Genomic DNA, 21,233 nt, shown 5'->3' on the forward strand with positions numbered 1-21,233 from the left:
TTAAAGATCAAAAGGTGGGAGGAAATGTTGGATGCATAATAATAGACCTATTTACAAAGCTGGTTATACTAGCTGGACGTACTACTGAGACTCGCTGTCCGTATCTTCGTTGCCCATGAGCACCTTGAGAGCTGATATCCACTTCAGCACTTCGTGCTCAAGAGCGGTTAGTTTGGCCATCACGGCCATAAGGCTAGGGTCCTGGCTCTCTACGCGGATCTTCTCCCTCACCTTGACTTCATCTCCTTTCCAGGTGAAGACATCGCCTGCCTCGTCGTGAGGACGATGGCGGCTTCCAAACAACCGGTCCCGCAGATTGAACCCGGTGAGAGAGATGTCAGTCGCGAATGCAGTTGGCGTATGGACAGGGGTGTTAGATTCTAGCGTCCTCAAATACAGGACTAAAGCCGAGTCCGCAATGGATAGATGGAATGATATGTATGCCGGTAGCGGGGGGTCAAACATCTACGACTACAGCTTAGCCCATGATCTAGAACGAAGAGAGCAAAAGTATAGCCACTTACCTCCTCTTGCGCACTTGTCTCCCACCACTTGCCTCTAACCTTATCGCTTTCGCCCTTCAGCATCTGCCGTGCTTCACTGATCGTCTCGCGCAGGAGGTGCAGTTGGCTGTAGATGAAGCCCGCGTTGAGCGGGTCACCGGTCCAGGTGCTTACATCGACAATGTCGAGACTTTGATTGACCAAGTTTTTGACCGATACTAATTGACTTAAAATGAGCTCGGGTGTTGTAGGGGTATTTGCCAGGCACAAGCGGGTAGTGGCTGAGCCCCGTGAGGCAAGGGAGCTAAGACGGAGTTGGATGTCCTATAGAGAGGTTTGATTAGCGTCATCCTGGAAGCGCTACGTTGTGATAAGCAACGGCCATAGCGCGCAAAGGATGCGGGTCCATATCCTTGGGCTGCATCATAAGCAATAAATGTGAGTGGTGACAACATACGCCCTTCACGATCTTTGTCCCAACCCGAGTCACAAAGCCTTTCACATTTTCAGAGCGTAGAGAAGAGAGGACGAGTGTTGATCCCGGCTCTTTGGGTGCTAATAGAGCCGCGCATTCATGGAGGCCCTCCCGTAGCGAGGTAAGGGAGTCTTGCAGCGAACGTAATAGCCATTCTAGCTCTTTGGCCTATACAGTTGCCAAAAAAGTTAGTACCGTCCTTGCCCTATCGATGATGCATGTGCGCCATCGGGTCGGCTCAAAATTGAGGTTCACCGGGGACGGAGAAATAAAACAGGGCATACCAACGCGGAGTCGACTTCCTGTTCTAGGCGCTCTGGGGGTAGAGGCGGGTAAGCCCAAGTAGCCATTATGAGCAATGACCCAGCGGGTTAGTTGCGACCCTCGGGAGATCGGATGATTGTACCTTTGGCCCGACAGTGGTCAATGGATCGGTAGGGAGCGATGGGGGGTATGGGGGTGTGGACAGGACACGGTAGGCAGCAGGGTTTGTCTTCAGGGTCTGGTGACGAAGTCGACAGAAGAAAAAATCCGCATTGGCTTTCGAGTGATCCACGTCGATCCGAGAGGAGGAAAGGCGGGTACCCAACTCAATGGATGGATGGTGGGTGGTGCAACGTTTGTTCAGAGGACGAAAGTTGCAGCGGAAGAGGGAGTTCGACAACGTCATGGATAAGGAATGATGGGCCTCAGCGCCCAGGCCTTCAGGCAACCTTATCCCGATATAGACTAGCGCAGCGCTAAGGTTTAGACTAGCCGAGGACAGTTAGCGGGGCCTGCTGCAACCATGACGTCGACGCCGTCATGGCTGGCCAGTTTGTGCCTCGTCGATCCAAAGAAAACATTGATTCGCAGTTACGCTCATTGTTGAAGGTCACCCTCATCATTATATCACTACTATGGCTCCCCTGGTACTTTATTTCCCCCCCTCCTCCCACATCCCTCCACCGGCTTCTCCGGATATCCACTCCCTCGCAGACAGACCCTTTCGATCCTTCGTCTGTTCTTGTTTCTCTTCCCCATCTATAGGGTCTCTCATCTCTCTCTCTCGAATGATAGTTAGATACCCGTCGCAATCAATAACTTAGCTTGTGCTGGGACTCTTCCAATCACCGGCTCATTAGCGAATTCAGAAATTTTGACAAAATACCGTTACAATGGCTCTCAGCAGTGAGTACATCCCCTGCAGGATGAGTGCCTGCTGCGTCGCACAACAACTAAACTGACACCAATTGTACTGTAGGAGTTGCAATGGGCTTCCTAGGCCTGTTCTTCACGGCCGGTGCTCTTCTGTTGATGTTCCTGACTTTTTTGGGCGGAGCGAGAAACTCGCGCCCTCTGAACGAAATCTTCTTCCTGCAGGTCGACACAAGCAATATTCCAGGTGCACCATCCTTATCTCGCTGGACTTTCTGGGAGATATGTGCAGTGTCGGCGAATGGAAAAAACCAATGCGGATCGTCTTACCCAGACTTCCCATTTGATCCCCCGAGCCAGCGCAACTTTGGCACCACTGAGAACATTCCCTCTGCTTTCATCGGGTGAGCAAGAAATCAATTGCAAGATTATCCGTCGTACGATCGCAATCTAACATTCCACAGCACGAACCACTACTTCCTCACATCGCGGTTCTCGTTCCCCTTCCTCATCATCGCGCTCTTCTTCGGCGTGGTGTCGCTGTTCACTGGGTTCCTGGCCATGTGCACGCGCATTGGAAGCTATATCTCTTCGCTGATGGCTTGGATCGCCTTGATCTTCCAGATCATCACGACTTGCCTTATCACGTAAGTTTACCACAGAAATTGGAACGGAGCTTCACTAACCATCTCAAGTGCTGTCTACGTCCAAGGTCGCAACAAGTTCAACGCCAATGGCCAGAGCGCCAGCGTGGGTGTCAAGGCTTTCGCTTTCATGTGGACCGCTGTGGCTTGCCTGCTGCTTGCATGCATGTTCTATTGCATGGGTGGTGCTGTCGGACGCAAGGAGAGGGGATACAGTGGCCGTGAGCACCGTCGCCGGGGCTTCTTCTCGTCCGCACGCTCAAACAGCGTAAGAAGCAACAAGGAGACTGCGCCATAAATTCAACGTGGTCTTGTTTCTTTGATACTATCCAGGAAGAAATGAAAGAAACTGGGCTATAGTACTTCGTCAATACCTACTATAGTACGCCGGCCTCCGCCAATTGTTTACCTATCAGCCGCAAGCCTTATACTCGCCCCGTCAACACCGAAGGGTGCGTCTACCGGAGTATGGATCTGATTGTTTATGACTTGTTCTTTGCGGGTTGAGTAGCCGCGCCCTCCTGTGCGAGCGAATCAAGTGGGCTCATCCGCGCATGCTAACATTAATGTCTCTTTGACGATGGATGTCTGTTTGTTTAGTCGGCCAAGTTTCATGTATTATACTGTCTTTGCTACTTTATATCTATCCGCCCTTAATTGTAATACAATTTATCTGAAAAGAATGAACTGACGCATGAAGACTAACAGAACATGACTATGTTCGTAAGGATTCTATCATTTTCAATATAGTAGTCACTGAGAAATCAACTGTATGCATAATGTATAAGAATAGTTGAGTATACTTCCCAAGCTCAATGCTGTGAAGCGGATGGATTGTGACACCACTTGTCTCTTGTTACTATTTTACTTATATTCTATCTACCATTATAACTGTGTGCTTGCGCTGTGCTACCTTCTTAGGATCATAAGGAGGTGGAAGAATGTGCCCTACAGAAGCAGATAGTGAAATCCTACGGCACAACTTTAGACCCATACATTGTTACTTCTGAATATGTTAGGAAAATGAGTCTGGAAACACATCGGCTTTCTATTGTGCTTCAAAACAGCTCTATATACTTTTAGAAGCCTTCATCGATACATCATCATCAATAAGTCATAGCAAGACAGAATGCAGAACGTATTCCCTGAGTCCTGCCCGGTGCACCCAATGAATGCAACGTTAGTTGCAAAGAGGCCACAGGGGTCATAGGAGTCGTTCAACAAATGGTTATAAAAATCTAGATCGATTCATAGAAGGAAAAGCATCGTTATAGTCTTGAGATGTTCAAAGATATATGAGCAAGAAAATTATACGTTAAAGGAAAATCTAGGCCTTGGGAGCCTCAACGGCACCGCGGACGGCACCTTGGCCGCCAACTTCCTTGGCCGTGATCTGCAGACCAAGGTCAGCGTTGACGTGGATCATCAGCTCAACCTTGCTGCCAGCCTTGACGCCCTTGACGGCCAGCTCAGCAATGGGCTTCTCGGTCTTCCAGACGAGCTCGCGGATCTCCTCCTCTTCCTCCTCATCGGAGTCGAAGTCAGAGTCATCCTCATCCTCTTCGGTCTTGGTCTTCTCCTCCTTGGGCTTGGGCTCGGGCTTGGTAACCTTGATCTCACGAACACCCTCGCAGACACGGACGAAGACATCGCCGCCCTCCTTGGGGACAGAGAACTGCGCAGTACGACGAGCGGGGAGAGCAGTCTCGGTGTTCAGGAGAGGCTTGAAGTCAACGGTCTCGCCAGAGGTGAACTCGACACCGATGGCATTCTGAAGGTGAGGGGTAGCGGTAACCATGGGGTGGATGGACTGCTCGATGTCCTCCTTGTCGAACTCCTGGATCAGGGAGGCCTGGATAGCGGCACCTCTGGGAGCGAGCTCGGAGGGGTTGATGGCACCAATGAAGGTGGAGGGAGCGAGGATGGTGGTCTTCTCGGGGAAGATGTTGCGGGCCAACTGGGCGATCTTGGGGGTGTGGGAAGTACCACCAGCGAAGATGACCTGCAAAAGTTAATATCGGGCTGCGAGCAGGATGAACAACAAAGGTTTAGATGGAACGAACCTCATCAATGTCCAGGACATCGAGACCAGCCTTCTTGACAACCTGCTCGATCAGGCCGGTGAACTGAGCGAACACCTTGCCGGAGAGCAGCTCGTAGCGGGTACGGTTGACGGTAGAGCCGTAGTCAATGCCGTCAGCCAGAGACTCGATGCTCAGAGTAGCGTTGGTACCGAGACTGAGAGCCTTTCTGGTGGCCTCACCCTCCAGCTTCAGCTTGGCCAGACCACGAGCGTTCTCGCGGGGGTCGGTCTTGTGCTTCTTCATGAACTCCTTAGCGAAGTGGTCGATGATGATCTTGTCCAACTGAGCACCGCCCAGCTCGTAGTCGTGAGCAGTAGCAAGAGTGGTGTACATGCCACCACGGCAAGCAACGACGGCGGCATCGGAGCGAGTGCCACCAAGGTCGGCGACAACGACCAGCTTGTCGGTCACGACAGCCTCGGGACGAGCGTCGTAGGCAAGGACAGCAGCAACGGGCTCGTGGATGAGTTGCAGGACCTCAAGGCCAGCAGCGTTGGCAGCGGCGATCAAAGCCTCACGCTGAGCATCCTTGAAGTCGGTGGGGACGGTGATAACAGCGGCGTTGACCTCCTTTCCAAGGAAATCAGCGGCAGACTGCTTCAGACGGCGGAGATGGCGGGTTGTGATCTCGGAGACGGTGACAGTGTTGGGGGTCTCGCTGGAGGTATCGCAAATGGAGAAAGCAACGGTCGAGTCGCTCTGTTGAGGGTGGGCCGAGTTGTGGCAGGGAGTGGGGTCTATCGACTTGAAGCTGTGCGAGTCTGTCAGCATGTGCGCCTAGTTGTCATCAGAACGAGTTGACATACTCCTTGCCAAGGAAATCTCTGAAGTAGGCAACGGTGTTCTTGGAGTTGCGGATAAGCTGGGCCTTAGCCTGAGTACCGTGGTATTCCTCGCCATCAATGTAGGAGAGGACGGTAGGGATTTGACGGTCTGGTGATGTGTAAGTCGAAGTGTTCGAATACAAGACTTTTTTCAAAGCGCATTAAATTATACTAACCTCCCTCCTCGTTGGCAATAACCTCAGCCTTGCCTTCCTATAATCCAAGTCAAGTCAGCGGTCTGTCGCAACTTTGCACAGCGGTGGTGTAAAAGTCCCAATGGGGCGGGCATCCGCATGGGAAGGGTACAAAATTCACATACGGCGTTGATGCGGGCAATGGAGCTGGAGGAGTTGCCAAAGGAGATACCGATGGCGAATCTCTCAGCAGTGCCGTTAGTTTCGGAGCTCATCTTGACGGTAGGATGTGAAAAGAGATGAAGGGGATTGGGGGGAGGAGGGAAGAAGAAGAGGAGGAAATCAAGTCAAAGTAAGTCGGGCTGCTGCTTCTCGAACCGCCGCGCTTCATTTTGCCCCGAAGGAAAAAAATTTTGGCTGGTTTGCAATTGGTGGGCAGATGTGGCTGAGGGCTTATCGATAGTAGATGTGGCGGTGCAATTACAGTTCGGCAGTCATGCAGCAGTAGCGTCGAAAATCTAATGGGATTGATCATTCTCCACATATATCAATTAATATGGAGAAATAAGGAGGTGATTGCTCAGACACTACAGTTTCACAGCAAGTATACCCTGTATTGTTCACTCTCAGACCATCGTGGCGTCCGTCTCATCTTCAATCTAGATTGAGCTAGATCACGTGGAGATAAGCACCACCCGATAAGCCTTTGGATTTGCGCTTCTTTTTGCCCGTCGCGGTCAACCACTCCAGCATTCGTGAATCTCCAACACCCACTGCAGGCCCCAGTGGTAAACACACATTCAACATGTCATCTCCCTTGATCCTTCTCCCCGGGGACGAGATCCCATCAGAATACCTCCCATCTACCAATTCCGCGCCATTGAGACTTGGCCCCGGTCTCCGTCTACTTTCGCAACCGCCCTCCTCTTCCCCTCAAGCATCATCCTCCCCCAGCCATGTCCTCACAGCCACACAAGCCGGCATTCTTTCCACAGATACCAAACGGAACGCTGTATCTATCCTCTCGACTCCGAATCGCCGCTACATTCCTACCATCAATGACCTGGTCATCGCACAGGTCCACCACTCCAGTGTGGACTACTTCCACTGCATGATCACGCCGCAAGCGCCCCATGCGGTACTGGGACAACTGTCCTTCGAAGGTGCGACGAAGAAGACCCGGCCGATGCTGAAACAAGGCGATCTGGTTTACGCGCGTGTGCTCTCGGTGGGTCTGGGTGCGGGCGCGGAGGTTGAGCTGGCCTGTGTGAACCCTGCGACAGGCAAGGCTGAACCTGGAGGACTCGGTCAATTGAATGGGGGAATGGTGTTCGATATTTCTACTGGCATGGCTGCTAGGTTGATGAGGGCGAGCTCATCCTCTTCGGACTCACAGGATGGTGTGGCCGGGTTGGTGGTTCTGGAGGAATTGGGCAAGAAGTTGGAGAAATCGGGCGGCTTTGAGATCGCCGTGGGAAGAAATGGTAAAGTCTGGGTCGACTGTTCTAGCGGAGGCGAAACTTCCGTCAAGGCGACAGTAGCTGTGGGACGGTGTCTGACTACGATTGATGAGCACGATTTGAATCCGGCGGATCAGAAGAAGTTGGTATCGAGGATAATGCGGGAGATGAAGATTGAGGTATAGATGTGCTTTGTCTCTTAATGATTGATCGTGTGATAATACCATGCATTGTTTGATGATTCTTGCGCGCGATGATATGTAGCAGAAGTGTGGGTACTCGATGTACATACATTGGTGTATTGTTCTGGGCCTGGATTAAGCAGTAGAAACTTGTGACCAACAGAGTAACCTCTTCGATGGGAGTTGGAGGGAGTTTCTTCGACAGTGAGAGTCTCTTACGAGCATATACTAAAGTGCTCACAACACTACTTTTAAGTCCATGCATCGCTCCGTGTTTGCTGTGTCTGTGCTTGACAGCCCTTTGAGTTTTAGCTACCATGATAGATGCAATTGTCAGTGTTATTCAAGAAAGGAAATCCCCAGAAAGCCTGATAGCAGTTAAGCATGCGAAGTATCCATCCCTTATAGCTAAGAATACAAATGGGAGATTGTCGCTTGAAACACAGCGCTCCATCCTGTCGTCACAGTCTCCTTCGACACTGCGGGGATATAGAGAAGACAAACCCCCAATCATAGGCATTACATATGAAAATTTTAATTGGCCTTCTTTCATACTGTTGAGAGAAATATAAGGACTAGAAGCGTTCGATCAGTCAAAGCATAAAGCAACCATTTTGATAAACTCGCCATGTATGGAGCTGCCAAATAGCCCTTACCAACAGTATATGTGCGGGCAATTCGTAATATTATATATTTTCCATGTAATTTGTCTCTTCAATGTGCGTCAGGATATACGCACTTTTCGAGATCTGTGCTCTTGGGATTGTTGTCGTAATTTCCGGAGGGAATTTGGGAATTTGGCCACTATTGTCATGTATGATACATCGTGTAGAAAAGCGTTTTCTTTGGCTCTGTTGTCCAGTTTACATTGTGGTATCACCGGCACTTGACTACTTGAATAGTCACATTCGTTGAAGATACTATATATTGCATATTAGTATTTTAGCACTGTGCTATCATTTACATCAGACAAGATAAAAAAAAAATCTTCAATTATTCATGTACAAGTAATATCACATCAGCTCTTCTACAAGTCAAACACAATGAAGTAGGGGGCTTTGTTTCCAGAAACCAAATAATATGGCAATATCAAGTATCTAGGGCAAGTCCGGAATGCTATGATCGACACTAAGATCCTGTCGGGCCCCACAAATGGGCTTTCCCCCACCCAGTCTAAAGAGGTCCCACAGCCCGGATACAACCCCAAAGCATTCTAAATACTACATAGCAGGCGTCAGCTACAGAGTTAAAAGAAAGAACTACACCTTCGATAAGAGGCAAGCAGTCGAGGGAATTCGCCAGTATAACCCACTTGAACAAACCTTCTAAATTCAGTCGTCATATCCCACCATCAGGTAGGTCATGGAAGACCTGTCCGTCTACGAGCAGAACAATCTCCTCTACTCACAGGAAAAGCTATCAAACAATCGACCAGGTGGATACCACCCAGCATCCCTGGGAGACACATTCAAGGATGGTCGCTACGAAATTCAACACAAACTAGGTTGGGGAGGGTTTTCCACCGTGTGGCTTGCGCACGATAAAGAGTGAGTTTGTCACCAACTAGCGTCTACATGTCTCTACTATAAGTAACATATTATCAGGAAAAACCAATGGGTTTCATTGAAGATCGTGAGAGCAGATACCTCCCAGGGCTCTCGAGAACTTCACAATCTACAATTATTAACAGACCGTTCCCAGGGAAAGCCGTCTGCAAAATACATTGGTTCCGTTCTCGACTCATTTACCCATCAGGGCCCTAATGGTACCCACTCGTGTATTGTATTCGAGTTGCTAGGTCCTTCTGTCAGTAAGGTTGTTGATGACTACCACGCCTTTGGGGATGACCTTGAGATGGACATTATTCTTCGGATGTCGGAGCAGCTTCTAGAAGCTATCAGCTTGATTCATGAAGCTGGCATGGGGCATGGGGGTACATCACCTGCAAGAAACATGCCACTACTCTAATATACTGACAAAGATACAGACATAAGCGGCGAAAACATCGCATTCAGCTGTACCAATCTCTCGCACGCCACGAAAGAAGAGCTTTTCGCAGTCCTCGGATCTCCAGAAGTGGAAGAACTAGCTCGACTCGACGGCAAGCCACCAGACAACAGCCTACCAAAACAACTAGTAAAATCCGCAGAATGGGAAACATGGGTAGATGAAGATGAAGAAGATATTCGGATTCTCGATTTCGGGGAAGCGTTCCTGCAGGGGAACGAGCCTAAAGTACTTGCTCAGCCAGGGCAATTGCGGGTCCCTGAGCTAATATTCACCGATTCCTTTGACTATCGTGTTGATTTATGGCGCGCTGGCTGTATGGTAAGTAACCCCATCCCTGCCTTTTCTGCAGAGGATAAGAAGTTGACATCACATTGAGATCCATGCATTCATGTTTGGATCATATCCATTCTACTACCTAGGTGAAGACGAAGTCCTGGTCTCACAGATGATCCGCTTTGTGGGAAAGTTGCCGAAGGACTGGCAGCCGATATGGGAATGCATGAAGATGAACTTTAAGCGTGAACTAAAAACGTCAGAAGGTGAGTAAAATGCTATTCTCTGTGTACCTGAAACACGTATGTTTGCTAAGTGAATCGAAAGACGACCAGGTGTCTGAACTAGACAGAAGGTTCAGTAGAAGGGAGCCGGATCCGATACGTAACCGTCTTTTTTCGGTCATTCGGAAATTGATGAGATTTGTACCGTCGAGTCGAATAGAGGCATCTGAAGCACTTGCTCTCTTGAGGTTAGAGCAGGATGCAGATTATGATACTTGAACATATACTTTTTCTCTACATTGAATTAGTCGATAGAAGGACGCACTTGAACAAAGAAAGCAATCAATTATGATAATATTCGTTCTCCATGTCCATCGAAGATCTCGCAAACGGACATCATGACTTCGACCCAAACCCTTCGAATTCGGCTAGACCTTTCACTGGGGTTGCAGCCGGCGAAAGTGGCAGACTTGCCTTCCATTTTCCGACATTATCAATCGGAATAGTGGCGGGGGACAGTGAACGTTTATGTCCGTTGACTGTTACAGCGTCTTGATCTCTCCTTAAGGCTGAAGCATCAACATTTTCTTCAGTAGCAGCACTGTATCCAGCAGCAGCAGAACCTCTAGTAGATGTCTGCGCAATAAGATGTATCGATAGCTTCGCCCTAGCTGAAGAAGAGGGATGAATGTACTGGTCAAAGAACTCGAGTATGTCTTTCCTCGTAAGTGGTTCAATGTGCTCCACCTCTTGGTATACTGGAGATTCGGTCCACCCAGTTAGTCAATTCACAGGGTAATTATGATGAGTATGAAAGTCCCAATCATACCTTGCTCAAAGTCAAGCACCCCACTCATAATCTGAGTCCAAAACCGCGACGTTTCTTGGTCCAAATTCTTCAATTTCTCCAAGAGTCTGTTGATCAACCCGATCTTGTGCTCTTCAAATATCTCGTCGGTCATCGCGCGCAACTCATGCGCAAAGGTTTCCAGAAATGCATCACAGCGCTCTTCGAGGTACTTGCAATCCCTCTCGCTCTGCACGAGGATGCGCCACGTACCCGTAGTCACGTAGACTCCTATAGCCGAGTTGACGATATATCCGAGTTGCTCTTTTGTGCGCAGTGTGCTGAAGCATGGTTCTGCGACAACCTGGGAGAAAAGTAGCAACTTGGCTCGTTGTGAACGGTCCGAGACAGAGCCGACTGAGATGATATACTCGAGACAATGGTTGATGTTATCCGGGTTCTTCAGTACCCGCTCGTATAGGTAGTTTGCTCCGCTTGGTAGCGTAATTGTGCGGCGTGATGGCCATTGGCTTTTTGGAAATTGACGTGGGCGGAGTGTTGATTCTACAAAATTTGTTATACTTAGTGCATCATCTTTATATAGGTTGCCATGAACGAGGATCTCGATGTGTATTTGTCGCAGCAGCTGCGGAATATATGAATGTATATCCTCAGCTGTCACTGCTGGAAGCTCCTCGAGTAGTTGAGAAGGAGCCCAGGATCTTTCGTTGATTAACAGGCGCGAAAAGGTATTGATTTGTCGATACGGCTCCAGGTAGTCAAAATTCTTATATGCTTTCCACACCCTCTCCTTGGCCACGTCGGATTGTTCTTGTTTGACTTCCAAATCTCTTACTGCCAGTAATACTTTCTTCAAAAGCACTGACATCTTGTCGTTGAAACCCTTTAGCTCTATAATTAGTCCCTGTGCGTTTTCTGATATATCGTAGCTCAAACCGGCCTTATCCGCGTTATAGGCGTATTCATCAAAGCTGTCCTCGACCAAATCAACGTATAAACGCGTCATGACAGCATACATTGGTGTGAGTGCGACCATGGGAGACCGAAGAAGGATCTTTATATTGGCTTTGGGCGCCCAGAACTGGTCATCCTTTTTGAACCACACACGGACATGGTCGTCGTGACGGATTAGCGTAGGCTGACGAGCTGGTTCTGCGACATCCTTTCGTTCAACATCTAATCGTTGAGGAATAAACTCGTTCACAGCTGGTAAATGAAGTTTAGGGGGACTTTCTGGATTTGGAGCCTGTGCGGTTGTCCAAAGCTCTTCCATGAAATCATTGGGTATATTTTCGAGCTTGTATTCGGTCCCATACCACTTTTCCTTTGCGTTCCGATCTCCCGGGAACTGTTGATCGACAAGAAAGAATCGAAAGTTATCAGGCCGTAGATGCGATAGACCACGCTGGATGCTTTCTGGATCAAACTTGCGAATGAGAGGATAGCTGAGTAACTGCTCGCGTGGTATACAAGTGTTCTGCATGAGCTGGGCTAGACCGCTAACAGTTCGGGATGGAGGGCCTTTCTGCTTGAATTTGAATTCCACCTCAGCTAGGCGGCTTATTTCATCCGATATCCAGGCAGACGGTGGGTTCTCTTTCAGCATAGAAATATATTGGAAGATGATCTTTAAGACCTTCCGGTGTTGACAAACGCCCTTCTCTGTAAGTCTCACGTCAATACAGAAAAGTGCTGAACCAGGACACAGAGTAGAAGCCCCAGCCGACAAAGAGTCCGCGAGACCCAGCTCCTTCAGATAAGCGAGAGCACTGCCAGGGCCCCCATGGCCAATTAGATGCTCCAGATATAGACTGGGATGGGAGTCGACGAGATCTTCTTCATCGGGGTAGGTGAAATCAATGTTTAACTGTCTTTGCTCTGTCACTGGTTTAACAAATATTTGTGTCGTGAGCTCGGATTCAGTCAAGACTGGTATACCGTCCCACCTCAAACGGTGCAGATTCTTATTCGGTACTTTAGAGAAGAGCTCCTCAACCCAGCCCTGTAACTCCTGCAGTGGTTCTCTACCCAAAACAACAAGCTTCATACGGTTCGCAGAATAGTGGGCGTCGTAAAACTCGATAAAGCGCTTCCGAATATCGACGCCTCGCGATACCGGCTCTTCATACAAACACTGATAATTGCCGGTAGCAAACTTGTGAATGGGATGCTTTTCATTCGAAGTGCTACGGCCTAATTGTTCAAGGCGCCACGTGTCGCTTTGAAGATTCTTCTTATTTTCTGAATCCACTGCGCGCAGTTCGCGATCTAGGGTATCGGCGAGAAAGAGTGGTTGAATGAAGAACTGCGAGAAACGATCGAGGGCGCCATAGAGAGGTGACTTATTCTTGGAAATTGAAACATTAGGCCCCTTTTTGCTTGCGGATGACTCTGAAATATTTGATGTTGAACTTGCAGATAGTTCGAAGTAGTAATTGGTCGATGTCGAGGCCGTGTAGGCGTTGGAGGAGCCACCATACTTGGCCAGATAAGTGCTATACTCGGTCTCTTCTGGATACTAGACAAGAATGTTAGTATTGGGCTACCAATAGCTCTGCATATCGTCTGTTCACCTTTTTCGTTCCCATAAAACACAGATGCTCCACCGCGTGCGCGGTCCCTGGCAGATCATCCGGGTCGCTGAAGCTACCAACATTGACATCCATAGCAGCGGCAGCTTTGTCAGTGTCTGGATCGTGTATCAAAAGGACTTCTAGTTGATTGAGTAATTGAATCACTCGGTATGAGCGATTGTCCAACAGCGGCTTTTCCATTGTGTCCGAAATGAGCTCAACAGAGTCGAAGCGAAGCGCTTCTCCCATGTATTCCGTCTTCGAACTGTACGTGATAGCTCTCTTGTGATCAAAGATACGCGAATTTAATGCGCTGTGACTGGAAATTGGAGCTGCAGCAGTCTAAACTATGCTAACCGAGACGGAGATCCGCTGATGTATCTGAGGGACTTAGTGAGATTCGCGAGTCGAGCGGTTCCATCGACAACTGATTCTGATACTATAGAGAGGATATAAAAATAGAGGCGAGTAGGGAGACTGGTCGAATGTTGCGTGCAGGGGCGACAAAGTTGAAGAAAAGAAAAGGAACTATACAGATCAGCAGTCTGGTGCACACAAGACCAAGCCACTAATGCCACGCCATGCAATTAAACCCGTGCAGACTTGACTTTACACAGCCTGTGTATCATAACCCCGCTTGTCCACTTGCATATTCCTTCCACTTATCATTCGGAACAGCCCGACAATTCCTTAGGGATAGCGCGGATGGCACGGCACAGCAAGAATGCCGAATGAGATGGTCTGGTGGGATTCAGACCTTAGGTGACTAAGAAGATCTAGACTGCATTCTGTACTTATGTCCTTTGGTCATGCTGGGCCAAATTTCGGCTCCTTATCGGATCACTGGATTCGCAATTGACGCGATTCTATGATGGAGGAATAAGTACTGCGGGTGGGACGCTTCCAGTCGCAGTCGCCGCTCAGATTAGCCCTGGATTCTTCATATTATTCTCCTCAAGACATGCTTGCCGTGGTCGTCGGCTTCACTTTCATCGTATCATGGATCGTTGCTTCATTCCATCGCAACCACAATTCCAGCTTGAAAGACATTCCCAATGCTCATTTCTCCGCCCCCTATTCACGCCTGTGGTTGCTGTCACTCCGATGGCGGAATCTGGAGAATCGGACTCGAATCCAACTCCATCGTCGCCTTGGACCAGTCATTCGGATTGGACCCCGTGATGTGAGTGTAAATTGCATCGATGACGGGGTTCGCACAATCTACAACAGCAAATTCGACAAAGATGAATCCTTCTACCATGAATTGTTCGATCAGTAAGTCCCTGATGCATTCGCAACTCCCAGATTGAATGATACAAGTCGATGTCTAACCGAATCCAGGGTTGGCTACATGGTCACCATGACAGGCAACGACGAGCACAGGGAGCGTAAACGTATGCTTTCTCGCCCTTACTCCAATTCGTACATTCTCAACTCTCAACCCCTCGGCAGTGTCCTCTCCCGCGTATCGAGTCACCTTAAAGAGAAAATGACAGAGTGGGCAAGCACTAGTACCTCTGTCGATGTCTATCAGCAGGCGAAATGCTGCACCCTTGACGTTGCCTCAGGCTGGCTCTTTGGCAGCGAAAACGCGACCGATACTTTACGGGACTCGGGATTTGAGAACGACCTCACAACGTTGGCCTCAGCGGCGTCGAAGATAGTTTCTGTGCGGACCACCCTCTACTGGCCGTTACCTACCTTGCAAGCTTGATCGGCAACAGGTTGCCCAATCCCGATGCCACTTTTCGATGGCAAGCGTGGCTCACACGAGCGATTACAGATGCCTACAGGAGGCATCCCGCCAAGCATTCTTCCACCGCGAGCCTGTATGACAGTTTCTATGATGCTTTCAAAGCCGCCAACCCCAAGATGCCGCGTAACGAAATGGCTTCTTACATCGCTGTTGAGTGCGATGATCATCTTTCGGCAAGTCATCTTGGCCTGGGAACGTTACTGGCATATACCATGTACGAGCTATCGAGACATCCAGACTGCCAGCGGGCGCTCCGGAAAGAGCTCCTCAGTCTGGCCGAATCTAGCGATCAGAGCCTGGCTCATCGCCTTGCGGATTTACCCGTGCTTGATGCTGTCGTTACCGAGACCATGCGGACACGGGCACCCTGTCCTGGCCCGTTTCCTCGTGTCGTGCCGGACTCTGGCTGCCGGCTCGCGGGGAAGTTCGATGTCCCCGGCGGCACCATCGTCAGCTCCTCTGCCTGGGCCCTTCACTTCAACCCGGTTCCTTTTCCGTCCCCGGAAAAATGGCACCCGGGTAGATGGCTCGAAGCAGACGAGGACACGATCGCGGAGATGCGGAAGTGGGTTTGGACCTTTGGAAGCGGCGCGCGAGTATGCATTGGCACTCATTTCTCCATGCGTGGTATGTCCCACTTCTCCTCGATCGAAGAACGCGCTGACAATGTAATAATAACAAGTCATAAAAGAGCTACTTGCAACCATCTATATGGATTATGAGACTTACCTGGATGATGGATTTACAGGAAATGTGGAACAGGTGGATGCCTTTTCCGCGGGTCCTATTGCAGGTTGTCTGCAGCTGAAATTCCGACGGCTCACATAACCAACTATCTAGAGTGAAATGATTACAAACTAGCTATATGTTTTAGTAGTTGCTTGTGCAGAGTAACTCTCTGCTTTCAAGTGTAATTGCGCCCGCACAGCAGTGGCGCTGACGTGAGGATAATGGTTTACGCTTACAACATTCGAAAGGAGTAATTAGTTTGCGAGCAAAGACATGACAAAGTAGTCCCTCAATGCTGCAGAGTCTTCCACTCAACATTTTCTTCATATTGTCAAACGCACCTGCTATTGGTGATCGACAATGTAAGTCTTTTGATCATCCAGCCATCCCGAGCTGGTGTTCCGGTGAGGAATTGCTATCACGCAGGAGTCTATACACAAATCCACAGCACAATATGGAGAAACATGTTACCACAGTCCAGAGATAAGAGCTCTAGAACGTTGCGCCACTCAAATCTGCGACCTAAACAAAACAATTACATCATGGGTTCGATACTGGGGATCCGGTAGGTTTCAATCCAGCAATGAACACACACGCGTGTGCGTAAGAAACCCCTTCCTGCACCGTCTTTTCGACCAAAGCCAGACGCTAGACGCAATCAAACCTATCATACGTCATATGCTGTGGGTTGATTGTAACATACCGCGTAGATACTCCCTGTAATAGGTACTGAAGTGGAAGGATGCTATCGGGTTATGACCCTAGCTGAGAATCCTTCCGTCGGTGGGCCGTCGGAGTCCCAACCCCCCTTTCCTCCGGACCTATCTATCCCTACCCGCTTTGTAAGTAAACGGTAAGAAGTGGAGATGTTGCATTGGAGTGTCAGAAAGTACTATAGATCAACGAAGGATCCATCTCTCGTGGGCATTACTGGTCCCTGTCAGCAATTAGAGTGGTGATAACGGAGGGGGTTAACCCGGGCGCATGTGTCTAGACTCGTATGCTGTTCGACTTTGTGTCCGGCTGCATATGTGCATTTTGTGATGATAAAAACTATGACAGAACCAAAACCGCTGTTGTGTGCTCTCGATTTGTAATGGTTGGCGATATTGTCGTTTACTAAGGTTGGGAATGCTGTCTGGTTCCTGGAGGTGTTGGATATCTACTGTCTTCTCAAAAAAATTTTGCCTTCTGATGCGTTCTCTCTGTGCTCGATCTATACTATGTATGATAATGTGAATAGAGCAAAGGGCGTTCAAATCTTCGAATTGATCAAGAACACATACTTTGCTATTTATTGAAGGATTTTGAGTGCAAAGTGATTTCCTTCGCAGGCCTGAATTCGCAGATTGATCTTGTACCTACATGTGAGGATACGTGGGACCTCAGCGGAGAAAAACAGCCCAGAAAAGAAAGAGCAGAAAAAGTATCATAACGGTAGCCTTGCAATGAAATATGCCGTTAATAACAGGCAATTACGAGGAAGAAGCAACATCTGGTTCGTCATATCTAACTTTAATTGGCAATTCATTACAGTGCAAATGATACTTCAACTTGCGTGAACAGTTATTATATTGTCCTCCCAACAAGACAGGAAGGCAAGCTAGTATTCATTTATAACAAAGGAATGACACATAGATCCGGCCAGACCTTTCTCCCTAGCATCCTTCCTTCCTCCATTCCCAACTAAGACGACACAGCTTAGTGCTTCTCCTCGACATTGGCAATGTTGGATCTGGCGGAGTTGAATTGAGCCCGGAGCAAGTTGAGCTTCAAGGGCTCTTCTTCGTCGGCCTTGTCGGCGGTCTCAGCAGCGGCGGGCACCTCGGGCTTGAACAGGTTCTGGACTTCCTGCATGGCCTTCCAGGGCTGGGCTCTCTCCTGGGGCGCGGTAGAGGTGGATTGAGGCTGTAAAGCCAATTAGTTAGGTATGCTCTGTGTGATTGAAGATGTGCGAGGCTTATCTTACCATCTTGAAGGGTGTTTGTTTGAGAAGTGTGGTTTGAGTAAAGTCTGAAATTGTTCTTGTCTGAGGTTGATGATATCTGTGAATGTTGGGCGATGGCCAAAGGGGCTTATATAGCATTCGAGACGGATGTATCCCAGTTAGATCCGCGATTGACCATGTTATCCCCAACCATACGTACTCGCTGCTTGTGCATGAAGCCCGTGAAAGCACGCGAGTATGCATGAATCCTAATGCGGAGGCAGTGATCCATTCTACTCTGCTGATAAGCCATACAGTGTGTGATGAAGCTATCTACGGAGTTTGATCGTCTAGATCTCCCCTCCCCTCGGGTTTCAACCCCGTCCGAGCGCTTGCTTGGAGCCGTGCCCTGAATTATCATTACTTCCGGATGATTCATTCAATCGTCTATGCATGCTTCATTAAGCGTGTTTCAATTTCTCGTATTTTGAGCCGTATTTGGGATCCCATAGCCTTCTTCGCACGTTGATAGGCTTGCATAAATGCCTCACTTTATTGCAGACTTCAGAGCTGTTTATCCAGAAGGATCAAACTATCCAAATCCCTCGAAAATGCGCAGTACACTACTATCCTTGGTATCATGCATCCACGAGATGGCATCACTGCATAGCAACTAGGATAAGGGGAATTATCGATAACCATGCCCAAGAATCCTAGGAAGGTTAGTGTCGTTTCCGCACAATACCTCTTCAATCTCGCGAAACCTACATATGTTGATGCTTGATACCTACCAACTCCGGATAAGCACTTGGCACCCGCAAGGCAAGCACCCCAAGACATATGCCAAGCATCCTCGGCTGGACCAGCATCTCCGCACGCCAAGGTTGTGGCGCAACTGATCTGCATTGACCCTGACAACTTGTGTTACCCCAGTAGATGGATATGGAGGGTACAGAGAAGCTATTGTTACACATGAGTGAGAATCGATCGGCGTAAGCGTACAAATTTCATTTGATAGTGCTTCCAAGCAAAAGAAACCATTATCAGGTGTATGTACGAACTGCAATCTGTCCCAAAGGGCCTCGCGTCGCTAACCGGCTCTAGATAGCAAGATAAGAGTATCATCTATCTACGACGTGAATGATACGCTGGCTATTACTACGCTGATTGAAGTCTAGCGCAGGCTGTTATTACAGCCGGAGAGAAGTGCAATATGCATTGAAACCGGAACGAAGTAGACCAAGCTGCATTGGCTATCAGCATTGCGCAATGCATCGCCCCAATTCATACCGGTCAAACATTTCGAAGGATAGGATGCAATCCCAGTCTTCACTTTTGGCACGGCTCGCGCGTTTGTACATAGTGCTTCTAGACAAGATTACTAAAGTATGAGATGTAGTCTGTGCTTACATCTCCGAGGAGCATCCCACCTAGATACAATTCGGAAGATACGACTGATACGCCCAGTATCTACGAAGTAGATGGATGTGCTCCTAGTTTAGCAGGATATGCCAAGGTTACAGTGCATTAAGACGCAGCCACAGTAAAGCCACCCTCAAGGTCTCAAGAAATGAATGTCTCAATGCTCATGAAGAACACCTGCGTGGGTCATACCACCTAGATAGTGGTAGATAGGCTTTCGGCCCGCTGCGGTTTAGGGTGGGTCGTCTCATGTTGTAGAAAGTACGTATCTCCACTTCGGTCAGCTATGTGAGGAGATAAGCGCCTGCTTAGCCAGTTGCATGATTGACATGGGGAGCCTAGTTAAGCATGGCGCAAAACGCACTTGGAATGAGGCTATGGATACTACAGTGGATCTTCTCGCACTAGATGACAATTTCATCCGCCTCACTTGTTTGTCGTATTGCAGATAAGGGGTTTGATTTTCGAGACAACGGCATGGATGGTATCCTGTTTGAAGTGTGGATCATCTTAGTCTGGCCCCCGAGTACGTAGTATAGCCGGTGGGTCAGAGACTTGATTCGCAAGAAACTGCGGGGTAGGGGTCTGATTTGCCCTGAACTGAGTTCAGGATGCATTCCTTCATCTCGGTGATGTGTCGTCCTGTCTTGCCTTTTAATACGGAACCGTAAGGTCGTGCCCCGAATTCGAAAAGCAGTTGGCAATCGGGTGTTGCGGCAGACAGACTACCAAGAATCGCACCCGCTGTCTGTCGTTGGATACTGGACTTCAACCCCCAGAGAACACTCGAGCGGGAGCACTGCCATCGAAGCAAGATGCCCATCCCAGGAGGAATCAACGCACCCGCAACGGCCACTGCTACCCCCATCGACACAGATGAAGACACAGTTCAAGCAAAGATCCAATACCTCGCCAAAGACGAGCAGCACCAACACGTGAAACCATACTACCTGCACTTCCAGTACGACTCCGACATTGCCCCAACAAACACTGCCGCAGATGACCGTATAGTTCCCATTCATAATGCGAGAAATCTAGGCATTCCCTCGAAGGAGATGTTCTCGGAGTATGGGTTTACTCAATTGCAGCTTGATTGTCCTTTGGCCCCGGAGGAGTATTACTATGACAAAAGAGTGGAAGAAGTCTTATATCCCCAGTACAAATCGCTTGCACGGGACTTGTTTCCAGATGCTGCGCGGGTGGAAGTTCTAGAGCATGCTGTAAGTGAAGCAAGAGACGTGAAGCAATTCAGGTAGGCTGATGGACTGGAGAAAGACTCGCAAACGTCATCCTCTGTGGCTGTCTGAGGGTATAGAGCGGCATGAGCTTGATACCAATCAACCGAGTGATTATGTGCATATTGGTATGCCCTATTTTATTGTACATACAACCAAGTCTGATTGTTTTGGTCCCTTCAACATAGATATGACGGCCTCCTCGGCAGCAAAATGCAGCATTAAGCAATTCGACATCCATCCGAAGACTTATTCCAGGTTCATCGTTGTAAAGTAACATCTATCCCCGACCTTCCCATCAAATTCCCATCAAGAGCGAACCAAGCTTACATTTGAGTATTCACCAGCCTATGGAAACCAATCCGCGGCCCAGTATACGATTTCCCAATCACGGTCTGCGACCGCCGTACAGTAGACTACGCATCTCAGACCACGGCAATGGATATTGTGGCCCGGGACTACGTCAACGAGAACACTCGAATATACCATGACGAGAATCACAAATGGTATTACTGGCATGGCTTGCAGGCTAACGAGGTGATTGCCTTCGTGCAGGTAGATTCTCGGGCTGAGAACAGTGCAGGTATGATCTCTCCCTGTCATTATGCACCAATACGGAGTTGTTGCTGTATATGATATTGATACTGCATAAGTAGGAGTCCCTCATACGGCGTTTAAGGATCCTCGGAACAGTGACAGTACGCAGTTGCGGGAGAGTATTGAGGCGAGGGTATTTGTTTATTTCGATTAACTAATCTCGAGTATATCTGATGAGAATGGAGTATATACAACAATTATCATGGACAAACATATATCAATCAAATCTACTACTA

The 21,233-nt window shown here is 48.8% G+C and overlaps 9 protein-coding genes across 9 annotated transcripts; 5 read left to right on the top strand and 4 right to left on the bottom strand.

The window, feature by feature from the left end:
* Positions 1 to 20: 20 nt before the first annotated feature.
* BO87DRAFT_372711 (uncharacterized protein) lies at positions 21 to 1,815 on the bottom strand. The gene is made up of 4 exons (XM_025622356.1): positions 1,263 to 1,815; positions 961 to 1,146; positions 525 to 827; positions 21 to 465 (listed from the first exon to the last, which is right to left on the bottom strand). The coding sequence occupies exons 1-4, from the start codon at positions 1,326 to 1,328 to the stop codon at positions 82 to 84; spliced, it is 939 nt and encodes a 312-aa protein (XP_025484065.1). The 5' UTR covers positions 1,329 to 1,815; the 3' UTR covers positions 21 to 81.
* Positions 1,816 to 2,229: 414 nt separating this feature from the next.
* Positions 2,230 to 3,057, top strand: BO87DRAFT_298344 (SUR7/PalI family protein; the record flags this gene model as incomplete). Its single annotated transcript, XM_025619058.1, has 3 exons — positions 2,230 to 2,519; positions 2,580 to 2,762; positions 2,811 to 3,057. The coding sequence occupies 3 exons, from the start codon at positions 2,230 to 2,232 to the stop codon at positions 3,055 to 3,057; spliced, it is 720 nt and encodes a 239-aa protein (XP_025484066.1).
* Positions 3,058 to 3,779: 722 nt separating this feature from the next.
* On the bottom strand, positions 3,780 to 6,176 carry BO87DRAFT_372714 (ribosome-associated complex protein SSZ1). Its single transcript, XM_025622357.1, has 5 exons — positions 5,987 to 6,176; positions 5,844 to 5,880; positions 5,650 to 5,776; positions 4,823 to 5,594; positions 3,780 to 4,761 (listed from the first exon to the last, which is right to left on the bottom strand). Exons 1-5 carry the CDS (start codon positions 6,074 to 6,076, stop codon positions 4,087 to 4,089), a joined length of 1,701 nt encoding a protein of 566 aa, XP_025484067.1. The 5' UTR covers positions 6,077 to 6,176; the 3' UTR covers positions 3,780 to 4,086.
* Positions 6,177 to 6,362: 186 nt separating this feature from the next.
* On the top strand, positions 6,363 to 7,765 carry BO87DRAFT_372716 (exosome non-catalytic core subunit RRP40). Its single transcript, XM_025622358.1, has one exon. The coding sequence runs from the start codon at positions 6,607 to 6,609 to the stop codon at positions 7,444 to 7,446; it is 840 nt and encodes a 279-aa protein (XP_025484068.1). The 5' UTR covers positions 6,363 to 6,606; the 3' UTR covers positions 7,447 to 7,765.
* A 1,003-nt stretch (positions 7,766 to 8,768) lies between these two features.
* On the top strand, positions 8,769 to 10,268 carry BO87DRAFT_455333 (kinase-like protein). The gene is made up of 5 exons (XM_025628627.1): positions 8,769 to 8,990; positions 9,048 to 9,376; positions 9,431 to 9,771; positions 9,830 to 9,992; positions 10,054 to 10,268. Exons 1-5 carry the CDS (start codon positions 8,806 to 8,808, stop codon positions 10,227 to 10,229), a joined length of 1,194 nt encoding a protein of 397 aa, XP_025484069.1. The 5' UTR covers positions 8,769 to 8,805; the 3' UTR covers positions 10,230 to 10,268.
* A 51-nt stretch (positions 10,269 to 10,319) lies between these two features.
* Positions 10,320 to 13,790, bottom strand: BO87DRAFT_442857 (uncharacterized protein). The gene is made up of 3 exons (XM_025628071.1): positions 13,332 to 13,790; positions 10,780 to 13,276; positions 10,320 to 10,708 (listed from the first exon to the last, which is right to left on the bottom strand). Exons 1-3 carry the CDS (start codon positions 13,578 to 13,580, stop codon positions 10,347 to 10,349), a joined length of 3,108 nt encoding a protein of 1,035 aa, XP_025484070.1. The 5' UTR covers positions 13,581 to 13,790; the 3' UTR covers positions 10,320 to 10,346.
* A 419-nt stretch (positions 13,791 to 14,209) lies between these two features.
* On the top strand, positions 14,210 to 15,925 carry BO87DRAFT_403427 (cytochrome P450). The gene is made up of 4 exons (XM_025625771.1): positions 14,210 to 14,606; positions 14,673 to 15,023; positions 15,056 to 15,714; positions 15,770 to 15,925. The coding sequence occupies exons 1-4, from the start codon at positions 14,293 to 14,295 to the stop codon at positions 15,913 to 15,915; spliced, it is 1,470 nt and encodes a 489-aa protein (XP_025484071.1). The 5' UTR covers positions 14,210 to 14,292; the 3' UTR covers positions 15,916 to 15,925.
* A 1,592-nt stretch (positions 15,926 to 17,517) lies between these two features.
* Positions 17,518 to 18,035, bottom strand: BO87DRAFT_421711 (uncharacterized protein; the record flags this gene model as incomplete). The annotated part of the gene is made up of 2 exons (XM_025627072.1): positions 17,518 to 17,724; positions 17,964 to 18,035. The coding sequence occupies 2 exons, from the start codon at positions 18,033 to 18,035 to the stop codon at positions 17,518 to 17,520; spliced, it is 279 nt and encodes a 92-aa protein (XP_025484072.1).
* Positions 18,036 to 19,980: 1,945 nt separating this feature from the next.
* Positions 19,981 to 21,151, top strand: BO87DRAFT_298291 (uncharacterized protein; the record flags this gene model as incomplete). The annotated part of the gene is made up of 5 exons (XM_025619053.1): positions 19,981 to 20,385; positions 20,441 to 20,528; positions 20,589 to 20,673; positions 20,748 to 20,983; positions 21,054 to 21,151. The coding sequence occupies 5 exons, from the start codon at positions 19,981 to 19,983 to the stop codon at positions 21,149 to 21,151; spliced, it is 912 nt and encodes a 303-aa protein (XP_025484073.1).
* Between the last annotated feature and the right edge of the window lie 82 nt (positions 21,152 to 21,233).

Source organism: Aspergillus neoniger (assembly GCF_003184625.1).
Source record: "Aspergillus neoniger CBS 115656 unplaced genomic scaffold BO87scaffold_3, whole genome shotgun sequence".
Taxonomy (NCBI): domain Eukaryota; kingdom Fungi; phylum Ascomycota; class Eurotiomycetes; order Eurotiales; family Aspergillaceae; genus Aspergillus; species Aspergillus neoniger.